The following is a 16,650-nucleotide window of genomic DNA, read 5'->3' as shown; positions in this document are numbered from 1 at the left end:
ATGGCTGCCATCCACAGCCACAGGAAAGTCTTACTGGCAAACACCGTTTGACATTCCTCTATTAAGACAGGATGCAGTGGTCCTACTTTTTCCCAACCTGGCTTAATTAAAAAAAAAAAAAAGAAAAACAAAAACATCTTGAAATGGCTGTCAGCAGAGCGACGTCTCTTTGCTTTCACACAGAGGTGGGTGCATCATTGGGTTGTTTTTTTTTTTTTTTGTCCTAGTCCTTTTTGGATAGATGACAGTGTAGCACATAGCACCCCCCTACATGGGGGATGCTACCCACCTCTGCTGCCCTCATGTGAAGTATCGACACTGCGTAGAGTCAATGTAGCAGTAAGAAGTGCATCGTAGTTTTCCATAAGACCTAAAATAAAAGAGAATGTCTCAGTTTCCAAGGATGCTATAATTCATATTATATGGTTTCTGGGTATAATGCTCTGTAGGAGTGAAGACCATCAGAAAATGCCATGTACAGCAACATATGGGAACCAAAATAAGAAGTAAATTTCCATTAGTGCTTCACTGTGCTCCCACTTGTCAGCGAAATAAGAGTCCCGGAGAAACTATGAGTGAAGATTTAATTACTGATAATGTCAATTAAAAAAAAAAAAAATCCCCGCTGGCTCAAGTGGGACTTGAGTGTTACACAGGGGTGGGTGAAGGAGGCCTTGGTGCTTACCCACAGGAACTGTGTAATGGAAGACCTGAGGCTCTGAGGTAAATATTTTACCAGTTATTTCCAGTAGCTCCAGCAAGTGTGACTGTGCCTGTCGTTCAACTCATTTTTTGTGTACTTGAAACAATGATAGTGACACATGCCCACTTATAAAATCAAAAGAATTAAATGGAAGGATTCTTGCAAAATAAGAAAAATCACTGACTTTTGTCTTTCTACTGACTTAAACTGAGCTGCAGTGACTCTACCTACTGAAAACTTGACCAGAGATGTTAATAAAATAAGCATTTTGATAATGTTTTGTTGCTAGAATTATGCATAAGTGGAAAAACTGATTCATTAGATAATCCACAAATTGTGGATCAAGCAGCCATTAAGCAAGTCCTTAAAATGATGTTCTTGGATAACCCACATTCTCAAAAAACCAACATAAAATCTAAAGTGAAGTTGCATGAAATATGAGGGGGCATTTGAGGAAAAGTAAGAGTAGAAAATGAGAAAATTAGTTGCAGCAGAGGTCTTGGGAGAAGGGGTGCTTTGGGATGAAACTCCCATGGCAGTGCCATGCTCATGTATTTATCCCATTTTACTCATGATTCACAGCATTTTCTTTAGCAAATAATCTGCACACTGCATACACAAAAATAAAGGATCTCAGTTGCTCTTTACAACTTGATTATATATGGAAAGTGAAATTTAGAAAAATGAATCAAGCTTTTGTGGTGCTATTTTTGGCACCAAACTTCAGACTCCTCGAAGGGAATAGTTTTCACAGTAGAAAACAGCTCCACACTGCCTGAAGATGAGAGCTCTGTAGGATGTTTCAGGTTGTCAGGTTTGCTCATCTCAGTTTTGGTAATCTCTCCCACCAGGAGTGCTCCAGCAGTTGCAGTGGAAGGATTAGCACAATGCTTGATTTACAAAGACATCCTGTGGTTTCTTATTCCTGTCAATTAACACATTATTCTTCCATGAATGATGAGGACTCTGCTCATAATTTCATTTGCAAATTAAATGTTTCCTGTTAGCCAGTAACAATACCTGACAGTTAAATAGAGGTATTGCTGCTGAAGGCAGAATGCTGACCAGAGGAACTTGTTCAAAGGCAGAGAAGGCAAGTCAACAATAAGCAGACGTTTTAAATGAAGGACATTGCCAAGCAGATGCATAGCTTTGCATCTGCTGTTGAGTGAATTTCTTTGTCTTTGGAAAGGCTGATAGATGACCAGTTGATTCAGAAACAAAGATATTTGGTTGGACTTGATGATCTTGAAGGTCCCTTCCAACCTAAAGGATTCTATGATTCTATGATATTTCTAGAGGACCCATTGATGGTATGGGCAGCAGGAAGTAGGTTGGAGGTTGTGGTTTGGTTTGTTTGGGTTTTTTCCCTTAGTGTGTTCGTTTCCTTCTCGTGGTCTTTCCTACTCTTTGTTACAGGTAAGCATTAATGCAATGATAACGTCATCAAATGAGGAAATCTTTGCAAGCAATCGATAAAAAAGTCTTTCTGTGACTTTCTTTGATTTTGTACAGTCAGAGGCATGGGGTTATTACTGAGATAAGAGTTAGCCCTTAAAGTCAACAATACACAGAAATAATCTGATAGATCAACTCTGAACAAAATAAACCTTGTTCCACTGGGAGAACTGCAGGTAGTGAAGGTTTAAGTGGGTAATACTTTTCTGTTTTAAAGCTGGAAATGAGAAAAAGGGGAAAAAAAGCAAACAAACAAAAACCCTGAACAGAAGTGAAGACAGTTCATACATACCCAGGGAGATATGTTTTACATGTCAAATACCCAAAATCCTTCCCATCACAGTCTTCAACCCCCTCATGTCTGTAGCCATCTCCACAGTAAGCATGGCGGCATCCTAGTGCAGAATACAGAAAGAAATACCTTCAAAGCACTTAATGTATAAAAGAGGCAGGTGAGGTAAGTGCAACTAGATTTTTAAGGGTAAATTATAAAACGAGGCATTTTGGGGAGAGCAACCAATTAGGACTGTCTTAAGGGAAGCAATATTCTTCCCTACAGAGAATATGCCTTTTCTAGCCTAATTTCATGACTAAGGAAAAGAATGGATAGGTACTAAAAATATTTACTACAGAAATACTAATTATGACAGCATTTATTCTAATAATTATTATTGCCATAGATAATTACTATCAAAACAAATTAAATTAAGCACAAAATACAATTAACATAGAACCTTTGGGGAGGTTACAGTTTCAAAAAAAACACTCTGAGGTCATTAAGTGCTTTGAAAATCCCAGCCTAGACCTTTACCCAATATTGCACAGTATCTATATATATCTACTGCAAGTGAGCTGTCACACATGAACAGAAATATGCAGACCTAGTGCCAAAAAAAGTATGTAATGATTGCCCAAAAGGCTGACTCCTACTGACTTGAGCATGAGTGGGCCTTTTGACATTTTTTCATAGAGAAGTGGCACGTAGGCTGCAGCAATTTGTGGGTTTGTTTGCTGTTTTAGCTACTGACTTTGCTTTTGATGACTTTAACTTTTTGATTATAACTTATATCAAATAAATACAGCTAAAATCCCTTTGACATCTTCTTAGGGACACTACTAAGCAATGGATTGAAAGGACACTCAAGAACAGGGAGTTTATAAGAGCTAAAGTAGGTTATTTACAAATAAAAATGATTAATTGCACCAAGGATCTGTTTGTTAGAAATTGATGCTTCTAAGAACAATAAGCCTATTTTAAAATTAAAAATTATGACAATATGCTCATTTCCAGGTGACTCAAGAATAACTCTTTGGGTCATATCGGTGTCAGAAGTCTGTGTATTGCAAGGCCTCGATTGACCTGAAGCTTTGCCCAGTGTATAGCACAAACTAATACGATGTGCCTCCAGACACACAGTGTACACTAGAGATAATGAACACTGTTTTCCTGTATGCTTGTTCCCTATGGTTGATTGCAAATTCTAATTGAATCATTTTCTCATGCTTGGAGCCTGGAGAGCTCATGCTCTCTCACTGGATTACTCTGCAGTCAGGCAAAGCTTAGAGGAACATTTATTTAAATATTCCCCTATACCTGTTGTAACTGAATTGCCTTTGAAATCTCTTTCCTGTTGTCACTGAGAAGCTGACTGGGATTCCCAAGTTATAAGGGGGAGAGTGGTGATGGACAGGTGTATGGACAAACTTACATAGAGCATGGCTGTATACACCTCATTTTCAAAGTCAGGCTAAAACCTGGAGTGCTACATCAATGAAAAAGAAGAATTGCATCTTTCACTGTTGGCTGATACCTGTTCTGAGATGTGAAGAAGCATCCCTTTGCTAGAACCAACAGAGTACCAAACCTACTGTGTGCCATGTGTACATCTACAGCTGTAGATGGTGCAGTGCTGTGCTCTGGGAAAGGAATCAAGGGGTATAACCCTAATAGCGAAGGTATTCACTGACACCTTCTTTATGGAAGTGACTAAAAAATCCAAGGTGGTTTTACTGGACCCAGGATCTAGCTCACTATTAGAAAGAGCCAGCTTCAGTGTCTGTCCTAAGGGATTTTGTGGTTTACTGCAGAGGTATGCTACATCTTTTGGGCAGAAAGCTGGCAGCCCCCAGGGAGGTGTGTGTGTAAACCAGCTGCTGGATTTTGCCCCTGCAATGCCGTGGTTTTGTTCTGACTGCAGACACCTCTGCTTGGTGAGCTAAAGTCCTCAGAGAGGATGCATGAGAAGTATTTGGCATCACTTCTGACTTGGGTGATTTACACGACTGTGTACAGTGTGGGAACAACTGATGCACCTTCCCTGCACTTGGGTCACAACAAACCCAGCCAACGCTCCAGGCTTGGGGGGGAATGGCTGGAAAGCTGCCCCATGGAAAAGGACCTGGGGGTGTTGGTGGACAGCTGACTGAACATGAGCCAGCAGTGTGCCCAGGTGGCCTAGAAGGCCAATGGCATCTTGGCCTGGATCAGAAACAATGTGACCAGCAGGAGTGGGGAGGTGATCGTACCCCTGGACTCGTCACTGGTGAGACTGCACCTTGAGTACTGTGTCCAGTTTTGGGCACCACAGGATAAGAAGGACATGGAGGTCCTGGAGCAGGTCCAGAGAAGGGCAACGAGGCTGGTGAGAGGGCTGGGAAACATGCCTTGTGAGGACTGGCTGAGGGAAGTGGGGTTGTTTAGCCTAGAAAAGAGAAGAATGAGAGGAGACCTTACTGCTCTCTACAACTACCTAAAAGGAGGTTGTGGTGAGGCTGGTGTTGGTCTCTTCTCCCAAATTACTGTTGATAGGATGAGGGGAAATGGGTTCAAGCTGTGCCAGGGAAGATTTCAATTAGATATTAGCAAGAATTTCTTCACTGGGAGAGTGGTTAGACACTGGAAGGGGCTGCCCAGGGTGATGGTAGAGTCATCACTGGAGGTGTTCAAAAAAACAAGTGGATGTGGCACTTGAGGCTATGGTCTAGTGGTTAGGGAAATGCTGGGAGGATGGTTGGACTTGATGATCCTGGAGGTCCTTTCCAACCATAGTGATTCCATGATTCCCTGGTAGACAGAGGCTGCTCTTGACGTGCTGTAACTTACTTATACAGTCATCAGTCACAACTGCATTGCCGTCGTCGCACTCTTCCCCATCCTGTAAGATCCCATCTCCACAGGTACCACCATCCTTGAAGTGGTAATCCACGGGATAGAAAGGGGTGAGCTGGCCAAACAAACACACCATGGTTACTGAACTGGACCACAAGCCACCTGGCTAACAAGCAGAGGTGAAAGGCTGTGGGAGGCAGACCCTGCAACTGGGTTTTCAGCTCCTGCTATTTGGTGGTTCACAGGGTTTATATAAAATCCCAGTCAAAGTCCACTAGACACAAGAAGCATTCTGCTGATGATTTCAGTGGGACTTTGTTTAGGTCCCTGAAACAATAAGAAAATACATGGTTTGGGTCTTCAGGGTTTGTGTTTTTCCACAACTTTTTCCCCTGTTGAGTTTTGCCTTATTTCATATTTAAAAATGCTCTTACTATTGTATTTCCCCAAACTCAGCCCCAGTTTGTTCACCAGTGAAGCCTGGTTCACAAGGAGGTTAGTAAAATCTTCAATGCTGATGAATTAATGCCTCAATAATTAAGACTCCTGTGAACAAATATCACAGCATTATCTATGATTGTGGCAGTACTGATAAATGAGGATTTTCTCCATTTGCTTAACTGATTCTGTATGGCACCTTAAGTACAGAAGTGTATTCTGTATTTAAAAATGAAACACACACTCACGAGTTTTCTGAGACCACAGTCATATTTTCACCTGGACTGGAAGCCATCCAAAGGTATCCTTGAAATACAAAGATCTCTGATCTCTTCTAAAAGCTAAGGCATTTTCAGTGTTTAACCGCTCCAATTCTTCTTGATTATTCACCACAAAAATCTGGGGCACAGAAGAAGAGGTGGTTGGTAACCCTCTCGAGAAGTGTTTCAGATTGTCACAGAATCTTGTTTTGCCAACAGACATATGTATCTGCAAATAGGTAAGTAATTACACAGAAAAAATGGTTTGGTTGTTTCCAGAAACAGAATGGGGTGAGAACTTGCACCCATGGACTGACAGTTTGTGACTGGTAAGAAGAGACATGAGCTTTCTGAGGAGCATGGTCTTTCCTGAGTACCTAGCTATGGCTAGGTGATGATCATGCAAATATTCATACACCATCATTGTTGAGAAAAACTGTCAGGTGCTCAAACAGTCAGATGCTGGAAGAGTTGCAAAATCCATATGGACATAAGTGCTTTTTCTGGGTTTGTCTATAATTTTTCAGGCATGCCAATGACTGCAAAATAAATAATACATTACTCAGTGCAATGTTCATTTATCTTTACTACTTTGTACTTTGTTTAGATTTAATTGGCATTGAAATGCATGCTTCTTTATATGCATATAGTGTAGTCCAAAGCCAAGTCTTCAATTAAACCCCTCAAAATTAGTTCAAAAGGGAAAATTTAGGATGAGCTCCTCTCAACAATTTTTTGAATGTCTCAGTCACTGAGCTGGCTAGAAGGGGCATTAGGAAACAATATCTTCCTTCAGCAGTTTAATCAAATTAATTTTAGCAAGATTCAAAACATTTTTAAATTAAGAAAACATAAACGGAGTTCTGAGCAAAATGGATTTAGGGCAGAGCCTGATTCCCACCAGCATAAACAGAATTGGATCTTTTTAAAACAAATTACCCTGAAATTTTTACATAACCAAATATTCCCATAGCCCTCAACAAAGGCCAATTTCATTAAAGAAGCATTGAATAAAAGTGCCTTCAGCTTGAATGAAAGAAAGCAAAGAAATAGGAAGCCAGCAAAGGACTGATTCTGTAATTGTGTACAGGAGCTCAAGTCCCAGCCCCAGAGATCTAATTTCTCTTGAAATCAATAACAGATCTCTGCTCTCTGAAACTCTCTCCTACAGATACTGGCCTTTGAAATTGCAAAAGACATAAATCCCAGAATGAACCCTAGCCAGTGACAGAAAACCAGTGCTTTGTCTCCTAGCCTCTCCCCTCTGGCAGCGCTGGCACCAGAGGAGTTGCCGGGAGAGTGGGTGATTGCACTGGGGATGTGCTGTGGCCAGATGCTGCTCTGGCAAACCACATGGCACTGGGACTGGAGGCCTGGAGCACTGTCCCTGGGTCTTGTCCATGTAGTGCACCCCTCTAGTGCAGCTACAGAAACCCTGGCAATGGTTTTCAAGTGGTACAAGGCAGGCTTCAAAGCGGCTCCATGGGGTTCTGAAGGAAGTAAGTAATATCAGTGATTAAGCTCCTGCTCTTGACACCTGGGGAAGTAAGACCAACAGGGCAGGCAAATGAGGAGTGCTGCTTTCCAAGCACTCCACTTTCAGAGCTGAATCTTGCTGCTTTGCCATCCTGCATTTCTGAGAGTGAAACACCACTTGATCATCATCAAATGAGGGTTCATAGCGATACTGTGGGGTACTTATATTTTACATACTTACACTCTCATTACCATCTTTTAAGATCTAATATGAAACTGTGCCTGATGGAGAAAGACCTACACAGAATATTGTGAGCCATAAGCTTCTTCATACCTTTTCCTACGAGTTCACCATGCCATGAAGTACATGACAGTTTTTTTGCAATAGCATGCAGAATGATGTGATATGCACCTTTACTTTATGCACTTTTTTCTCTCACCATGATGATTTAAAAACAATAGCGCTTTTTTTGTAGTGCAACACATACAGGGTTGAGTGAGCAGCTGACAAGACTTGCAGCAGGCATATGCAAAAGATTGAATTCAATGACCCAGTTTAATGAGCAGTGTTGTGAGTATGTCCCTTTCACACACTGTAACAGCTCTCTGACAACCTGGCAGATGGGCAAGTTAAAGCTAATTGCTGCTTATTGTCATTCAGAGACCACCAGACGCTGCACAATACCCACCTGCAAGACTGGCTGGGCTGTACTGTGGTACACAGTACCGAGGTGGTGTTTTCATTGCTGATTAAGTGCTACAGTGCACAGAATAATTAAGGCGGGGCCCAGCAGAAAAGAAAGTACAAAATGGTATTCCCAGAGAAAACAGAGATGAAAGATTGCTAGGTCACTTTCAACCAATAAGTACTTTGTCCAAATTGCTCGTAAAAAATGCTTCCAAGAAGGCTAGAGATTGACATTTATATTGAAAACAATATAAAGTGTATGTCTACAGACAGGAGCTCAGAACTCTGACTCTCAGGGTTTGTGGACTCTCCTTTTTGGCTCAAGATAAAGGGTCTGTGCCTTGGGAGAAAGTTCTATTGTATATGAGAAAAGCTTGACCTCAATATTCAGTTCTGAAGTTACTGTCTTTGCAGAACAAGATACAAAAAATAAGCAAGAAAGAGATGCTTACTTCACTGACCAATCTGAAATATATTCCAATTTACTGAAATAAAAAGAACAGATTAAATATGTACAGTAAGAGATGAAGAAAGCACCCTCAGGCTCTAAAAAAGGTTTTAGAACAGGTGCAACATTACTGATGGTTTGAAATAGCTGCATTTCAGCACCTCAATCACACAACCCTCAGACTAGTCATGAGACCAAACTCTTCTGCACCAACCAGATCTCAGAGGTCTTGGATATTACAAATTACACATTGCCCGCAATAAGACACCTTCCCTATTAAACCCAAAATATTAGTGAGTACCCCACCTCTTACAAGAAAAGTACTTCAGAACCACTCATGCCAGAAAATCTGCTTACCGCTGGGACTTTTGGATAACCGTGTCCAAACACAGATTCCTCATAGTGTGGGTTATTCATATGCTGTGGGGATCTGCAGAGACATCTCCCTGGAGGCCCTGGAAGTCCTCTTTCCCCTTTTGGTCCTATTGCAAATTGCCCTAGGAAGAAAAATACCAGGTTGCCTTCTTATGAAGTTAATCCACAAAACAGAAATGCAGTCTTAGTGGAAAAAGCACAGGTCAGGTGGATATATGCATCTACCCAAGTTTTCAGATGTGCACATCTCTCACCAAATCCACTGGGAACTGAGGGAAGGGATTACCAGAACCACCAATTCCAGCACTTCAGGACAAATACCTGAGTTCGTACCATAGTCATATTTTATTTCAGATCACTTTCTAAATTTTTCTAACAACTTTATAGAGAAAGAGAGGTATGATTTGCTTATAAAAAAGGTCAGTCTGTTTGAAGCTACAGAAATTCAGGATGTGATGAACACACAGATCACCCTACAGCACCTCTGCACCAAGTTTAGCATAGTCAGTCTCTGTATACATCCACAACACATTGGACTTGTGCATTTGTACAACCACTTGAGCAATGCTGTTTCAGAGGTTTCTGTACAGGAAAACCCAAACAGAAATACAGGATTTGCTACAAATAAAAATTTTAAAAAGCTTTTGACTTTCAATTTTTGGTAAGGATGCCCTACTCTGCAGAATTAGACTATGAGCCAACATGTTCATACTGCAAACACTGACATCATTACAGAAAGATCTTTTAGGATCAGAATTTATATTCTGGAGGAAAAAGATTAACAAGCCTGACACATAAACCTTCTGTAGACGGAATAAAGCTTTTAAAAAGTAACCTCAAGATCCTGGCTGCCTTCCCATCGGCATGGTCAAAATTTTGCCCTCTGAAAACTTCCAGCTAGTTTTCTCAAGACAAAGATGTTTCATAATGGGAGACATGAGATATGTGAAGATTTTGAAGCAGTCCCCAGCTTTACAGATGCACCATTCACACACCACCACAAGCAGAGACCTCTCTCCTGCCCACTGAGGTAAGCAGGTGAAGAAAAGGGGAAAGCAAAATGGAAGAGGACGATGAACAGATCAGCTGCAGTACAAGCTGTTGTCCATCTGAAGCAACAGTAGTTTCCAACCAGTTTTGCTTTCCTTCTTGGATACTTCAGCACATATATCTGGGTTGAAAAAAACCTTACCTGAGGGTTCACTGTCACTAAACATTGTGGGTCATGTATTGTCCTTCATGTCTACACTTGGCCTCACAAGCTGCCCAGAGTTCATGTGCATGAACAGCTTTGAAGCCGTACAGTTATCAATTACAAGATTTTCCTCATCATTTCTACAACACACAGCACTTAATTAAAGCGAAAGTCTTCCTCCACTGCCCTTTTTCCCCTCTGACTCCTATTCCTTTCCTTCTCTTCCCTTCTTTCATTTATGCCACTGTGACTAGAGTTTTACCTCTTTTTCTTATTCAGAGCTGCACAGGGTGAGTATGTTCTGGCTGATTAGAAATGGCAATCTTTCACTGTAAACCAGGATATCTGGAGAAGCATCACGGCTTTGAGGATGGAGATTAACTAGTGCCTCCAAGGCTGCCAGATGGCTTTTCATCATTCCCATCTACCAGAGTCCCACAGGAACCACACAGGCCATGGTTTTGGTTTTATTTGAAACAACAGAAGCCATAATGTAGGCTTTAAAGTGAGGTACCGAGTCCCTGTAATGGACAAGGATGGCATGACCTGCCTTCAGGGTAAATCCTCTCCTTGCAGTCACTGGAGAAGCAAATGAAGCCCTGCAGCAGTTTTTGCAAAGGGGCCTGTGTAGGCATAGGCATTAAGTCAGGAGGGGCTGAGAGCAGGGACACTGTTTAGGAGTTCACCTCATCTCCTGCTTACCTGATCCTGAAGGTCCAGGGGGGCCTGGCTGGCCAGAAGGACCAGGCCTTCCAGGTGGACCCATGATACCCGCAGGTCCAATGTCTCCCTTTAGTCCCTAGGAGAGAGGAGACATCCACTGATTTGCTAAACTATTAATAACATACAACCTCTTCTAGCCAGCACAGGCTTCCCTTTCAAGAGAGCCAAGACATTTGCTGATTGATAGAAGCATGCAGCACGAGCTTCACAGTCCCCACCCCCAGGAAGAGTTGCTGTCCTCTTCCACGTGGAGACAGAAAAGCATGTCCAGGCAGGACTTCTGCTCCTAAATGTGAACAGGCCCAGAGATCTGCTCTGTGTGGAGTCAGGAATCACTCTGCTCTGATCTTAGTAATTCGATAGCCTTTATTTAAGGATGCCTTTTACCCTTGGTAGCTCTCTAGGCTTTCTAGGAGTCAGTGCAGCTCAGAAAGACAGGGCTGGTGGAGCTGAAATAGCTGACCCTGGAAATCGTTAGTTACTGCACTAATACACACTGAGGAAAAAAAGAGAAAATTCACTATGGAGTCAGCAAGGGCTTCCACAGTGACATTTCCCAGTCTTAGGGTGTGGTCTTTGCGTAGTACATTAATGACTTTGAGACTCACAATGTTTTCAGAGATACTTTAAGTGCCTGGACTCACGTGTTTCATTGACTTTCACTGTGGGTATAGCTGTGTCAATAAATCATCACAAGGCAAAGAAGGGCTTGGCTTTACGAAGTGTAACCTCGTGTGTGGCAACACCATGCAGACAAATGGTGTCCCTCTGGTACCTTATTGCTCAGTCAAAATGCTGTAAAGTTACCTGTGGGAGATCGGCTTAAACACAGCTACCATAAACTGCTAATACTCTGCAAAACCAGCCCTAATTTGCCTCTTGGGAACTTGTTTGTGCAGTCACACCCTTAGGCATTTGGAATTTTCACCCTGGAACTGTTCAGCACCTTCCTATTTTTGCTCCTGGATTTAATATGGTGACACTTATTAAAACTCCCTATATTTATCTTCCTACTCATATACTCTCCAAAGGTTTACATTGCAGAAGTGTATTACACAAAATAAAATTTAAATATCTGATTTGAGTTTTATGTAACAGCATACATTATTTAGCATAACAAAAATTGCAGGTACTAAGCTTTCTTTACATGACAAAGGAGATTAATTCCTTGAAGATGGTGTGATTCCAGGTTAGTGTGCATTCACAGGTGCATGATGAGTGGTTGCATGTCTAGTTTCAGAGTAATGAAGCACATATAGCAATCTATGCTAAAATAATTTGTTCTTGTATAGTACGTTGTGTCCCACAGACATATTAGATTGTCACATGTGCCATTTCAACAGAGGAAGGTGCATTTTGCCGTGGTCCGTAAGGAACTAACTGAATATTTGCTTTGTTTAATCCTACTAGGTAAGCTCTGTGCAACCAAAATATTCCACGATTTATGTGAATGTCAGTGATGCTGGTTCTTAATTGGTTCTTACATTGCACAATACACAACTAGCAGACCAGGATTTTGTAGCCCCAAAGAAATCTGTGGGAAATGTCTTTCCCCTACATGATAAACAAGGATCTGGCAGAGGCAAGCCAGTGCCAGTCAGACATGTACTGCCTGAAAATGAGTTGTCTTTGGTGTCTGCTGCTTTGGAGGAATGATTGCTTAATGCTGTCTTGTTTAGCACAGAGCTTAAATAATAAAGGCAGAGATTTATATTAAATATTTTTGCCTTGTTTCTTTTCATGGCATTCAAAGAAGCTTTTCCCATGAACAATATTTATATTCCTCTCTTTCCTTTCAAATTAACATCATCTAGATCCCTAAGTCATTCCTCCTGATCAAGACTGAACCCCTAAACCTGCTCCTTAGGCTCAATTCCCAAGTTGCAAACTATAAGGTGTTAAATCTCAGTTAGAGAACAGTGAGGCTGTGACTTGTGACTCCTAGAGGCAGGGGAGAGCTGAAGAAGTCAGTGAGATAATCAAGATGTATCTCAAAATGGAAGTGGAAGTCACACCTTCCTAATTTAGCTGCTTTTATCCAGGGAAGTCAGCTGGATCAAGAGACAGGAAACAGCCCCATGTTGATGGAAACTATCCTCTCAGCTGAACAGCCAGACAGCTACAGCACTTAAAGGCAGCAGCCAGACCCACAGAACCTTAAAATGCCACTCTCAAGTTTTTCCAAAAGATTAGAAAAGAAAGCAGGAAATAGCTAGTTCATCAATTACAGAGAGGGAGACCTGGTTTTCATGCTGATCAATTCTGAAATTGCTCTCAGGGCACACAGAAAGAGGTTTGTGTACTGATTCTTGGGCCTGGAAATCCTAATTTAGAGGCAGCTAACATTCTTTTAGTCACATGGATTGTTTCCTTAAATTATGACACACCTTATGTCACCACTTTTTGTGCAATATGACAAAATGTCTAAAGTCAAGAAAGGAGTGTGCTTGGTTCAAGCTGAACTGCAGGCACTACCTCTTCTCTTTGCCTTAGGCTCTGGAAAGATACTCTGTATACTCATATTACTTTGGTAGCATAAAAAAAAAAAACCAAACAAACAGCAAAGAGCACACATCAACTTTTAAAACCAGATCAATCAAGGACAAAAAAAATCTAGCAGACTTACATTGCACATACCTCCCTTACTTGGTGACCTATTGCTCAGTCCCTAACACCCAACTTTTAATTTTCCCCCACACTGGCTACTCTTTTACTTCAGATCTCAGCTGATGGCATTAGAGCAACAGTGAAGCAGGCATGTGTTTCTGTTTATGATGCTGCGTGTAGCTAGACTGCAAATAAAATACATTCGTCTAAGCCCATTAAGCACCACATCTACAAGCTCCTGTATCTAAGTAGATGTACATTAATATCAATGTCAGTGTAGCAAGAACAGGTTAGTTCTGTTAGTGGAAAGAAACAGGTTTTGCAGGTGGCAGTTCAGAGTACCAGGAACTGGTCTCCTTTTTATCCCTGATGTAATTGCTTAAAATAAATACAAAAGGATAGGTGCACTCAAAGAGGTCTATTTGGTGACTTGAACAAGTAACTATACCAATCTTGCTACCTCCTCCTTGGAAAATGTTATAGTGGAAGAGCCAGTATAAAATTTACACACAATTCCTGATCTCTACAATTAATCTGAAAATTTGAAAAGATAGTTCTGCCAGCGTAATTATTTTGATCTCAAAATAAGGACCATTTGCCAACCATCCCATTCCTGAAGAAGCTTCCATACAAGATTACCATCCCCTAAGGTTGCTATGTGTCTCCCTGACCTTTCTTAGAGCAGAAGAATCTGTCCCTGGCATGCAGAACTATGGCAAGGGCTGCCACATAAATATTCAGTCTAACAAATCAATCTTGGTTTAGTGTTAGCAGAGGAAACAGGAGAAACAGAGACGGTGTTTTAGTGCTTTGGTTCTTTGCACTGTGTGACAGGCATGTCCAAGGCCTTGTGGCTCTGCAAGCTGATCTCTGTTGACCAACACTTGGACCTGAGCAAAGCCTGACTCAGCCCAGCTGAATCATGTGGACAGAAAGCATCCTCCAGGCAGGCTCAGCAGCAAGGGCAGAGCCCGAGCCAGCACTGGATGCACACAGGAGGTTCTAGCACTACCATGTGATAGAAACCAGGGGTGCATTGCAGTGTAACACAGGACTGAGGGTTGGATGTACAGACCCGTGGTTTTCACTGGCACAGGCCACATACCAGTGTAATCCCTTACAGCATACCCTTCTCAGTCTACTGGGAGCTGCTGCCAGTGCACACAAGTGTGGTTTTGCTACCAGTAGTGTAGCTCTTTGTACTGGTGAGCTGGAGAGAAAAATGCATGGACAGGCAACGGGACCTTGCAAGATGCTGATGCTGTCTCTGCCCAAAGCTGAGGTGAGGGGAAACTAATTTTTGTAGCATCCACAGCAATCTCTCCCTCATTCAGGGCCATTGTTTCCCTACAAACGTTCCTTTTCTCATCCCAGGCACCCAGTTTTCGCAAGGGGAGGAGGATGGCACCTGGGCAAGCTGAAATGTGTTGAATTTTGGATATATCTCATTTGCCATTGGAGTCTGCCTGTAAACTGAGCAGCCCTGCTCCTTAAGTCGGCTTCAGGGTTGGGATCTACAAAGTGCAGAACACCATGGCATTATATACTGCATTGTCTGGGACCTGGATCTTAACAGGTTTGTGACCAAGCCAGGAAAAATACAGTTTTCCCTGTGCTGTATGGCCAGGGAGCTGAATGCTACAGATAAGGCTCCAGTTCTAAAGCTGAGATTTTAACTCCTGTGTAGCCTGTACATGTGTGTGAAGTGTTTCAGGGCTTCTGTCCCCTCCCTGTGTGGTGAAGTTCATGATACCACAAGAGCACAGATTGGCACAGTTGCATGCCACGATCACACAGACGCCATGAGTCATGGGAAAAGGAAACACCATGGTCCTACTTGTTTGCCTCGTTTTCCAGGTCTTCCTATAGGTCCTCTGTGTCCTGGTACTCCAGATTGTCCCTTCGGGCCCATTTCTCCCTTGGAAGGTGCAGAGGGAAGGAAGCAGGATGTAAGTACATGGTTATACTTGCCCTATGTAAGACAGGAGGTGGGTGGTGCTTTCATTCAAACAATTCCTCTAGATAATGCTGGCACCATTTCTTTCTCAGAAATCCAAAGTTATAATAAAATACGTCAAAACAAGCATAACAGAAAAAAAAAAAAAATCTCTTACAATTTACCTACTTTTTCCTGAAAAAATCCTTTCCTAAAGAGGAGGTCAAATGGATATAGTAGAAACATGCTCAGAGACTTGAAGAGGTCAAGGTTAGAAAAACTCCCTGATCCCTTGGCAATATCTTTCTTTGCTGCTAAGATGCATGTGTAATAACATCACACATGATGAAGAAGAGAAAGGGAGGTGAATTCACTTATTTTATAGCCTCCTTAGAAATAGCCACGATTTCCTTATCCTAATTTCAGAGATAATATGACATTAAGTCATAAAATTATCCTCCTTCAGGCTTTCTATCCATAAGTCAACATCTGAATTTTTATTGCCTTTCAAGAACAGAATAATCATGACATAAAAACTGGTCAGGGTTATCACTACTACTTATAGAGGTGCCATTTTGATCCAGAGTATCAGGAAGGAAGTATTTGTTAACTTCAAGTGAATAATACCCAAACAATTGGGGCAGCTATCAATCTATAATCAAGAGTTTGAATATGTTAAGGAGGAGGAAGAATCCGCGTAAACTATTGTTCGGGGGAAAAAAAGAAGAAACAATAGCAAAAAGCTAAATCTCAGAGTTTTCTCCTCAGACAAAAAACAAAACAAAACAAAACAAAACAAAAACAAAACAAAACAAAACAACAAAAACCCTAAAGAATTTGATCAAGTCCAAGAAGTGTTGGTCATTTTTTCAAGGAGGCTTTCAATGTTATACTTTCTACGATGTCCCTGAAGCCACTCATTGACTGTATGTCAACACTTAACACAATTCACCGACACATCATGCCCACTTACTTTTTGTCCCAGCATTCCAGGGAATCCTATTTCTCCCTATAAAGCAAAAGGAAAAAAATAATCAGAAAATGTGGAGTGATCTTTGACAAAGCAGCACCTTCTTTGAAAGAAAGAAAATCAAGTACCAGGTATTGATACCAGTTAAAAAAACCTGCACTGTGAGTCAGCACTGTGGGTCATGCAGTAGGTGAAGCAAAATTTTATTGTAAAGCCCTTGTATGGTGACATGACTCCTGTGTCTGATCCTCTGCCACCTGCTTC

At 41.6% G+C, this 16,650-nt stretch overlaps 1 protein-coding gene across 1 annotated transcript in view; it reads right to left on the bottom strand.

Moving 5' to 3' along the window:
• Positions 1 to 300: 300 nt before the first annotated feature.
• The window catches only part of COLQ (collagen-like tail subunit (single strand of homotrimer) of asymmetric acetylcholinesterase), a gene marked incomplete at its 5' end in the record, with an annotated part of 28,513 nt that continues 12,163 nt past the window's right edge, over positions 301 to 16,650 (bottom strand). Inside the window, 8 exons of the mRNA XM_008941063.1 lie at positions 301 to 370; positions 2,454 to 2,556; positions 5,265 to 5,385; positions 5,988 to 6,107; positions 8,938 to 9,077; positions 10,853 to 10,949; positions 15,318 to 15,398; positions 16,390 to 16,425. Coding sequence (XP_008939311.1) covers positions 301 to 370; positions 2,454 to 2,556; positions 5,265 to 5,385; positions 5,988 to 6,107; positions 8,938 to 9,077; positions 10,853 to 10,949; positions 15,318 to 15,398; positions 16,390 to 16,425 — 768 coding nt within the window. The remainder of the gene's footprint in view (positions 371 to 2,453; positions 2,557 to 5,264; positions 5,386 to 5,987; positions 6,108 to 8,937; positions 9,078 to 10,852; positions 10,950 to 15,317; positions 15,399 to 16,389; positions 16,426 to 16,650) is intronic.

This window comes from Merops nubicus, unplaced genomic scaffold (genome assembly GCF_000691845.1).
Source record: "Merops nubicus isolate BGI_N331 unplaced genomic scaffold, ASM69184v1 scaffold29135, whole genome shotgun sequence".
Taxonomy (NCBI): Eukaryota; Metazoa; Chordata; class Aves; order Coraciiformes; family Meropidae; genus Merops; species Merops nubicus.
Note: the sequence above shows the minus strand (reverse complement) of the source record. Positions and strands in the feature narration are given on the sequence as shown.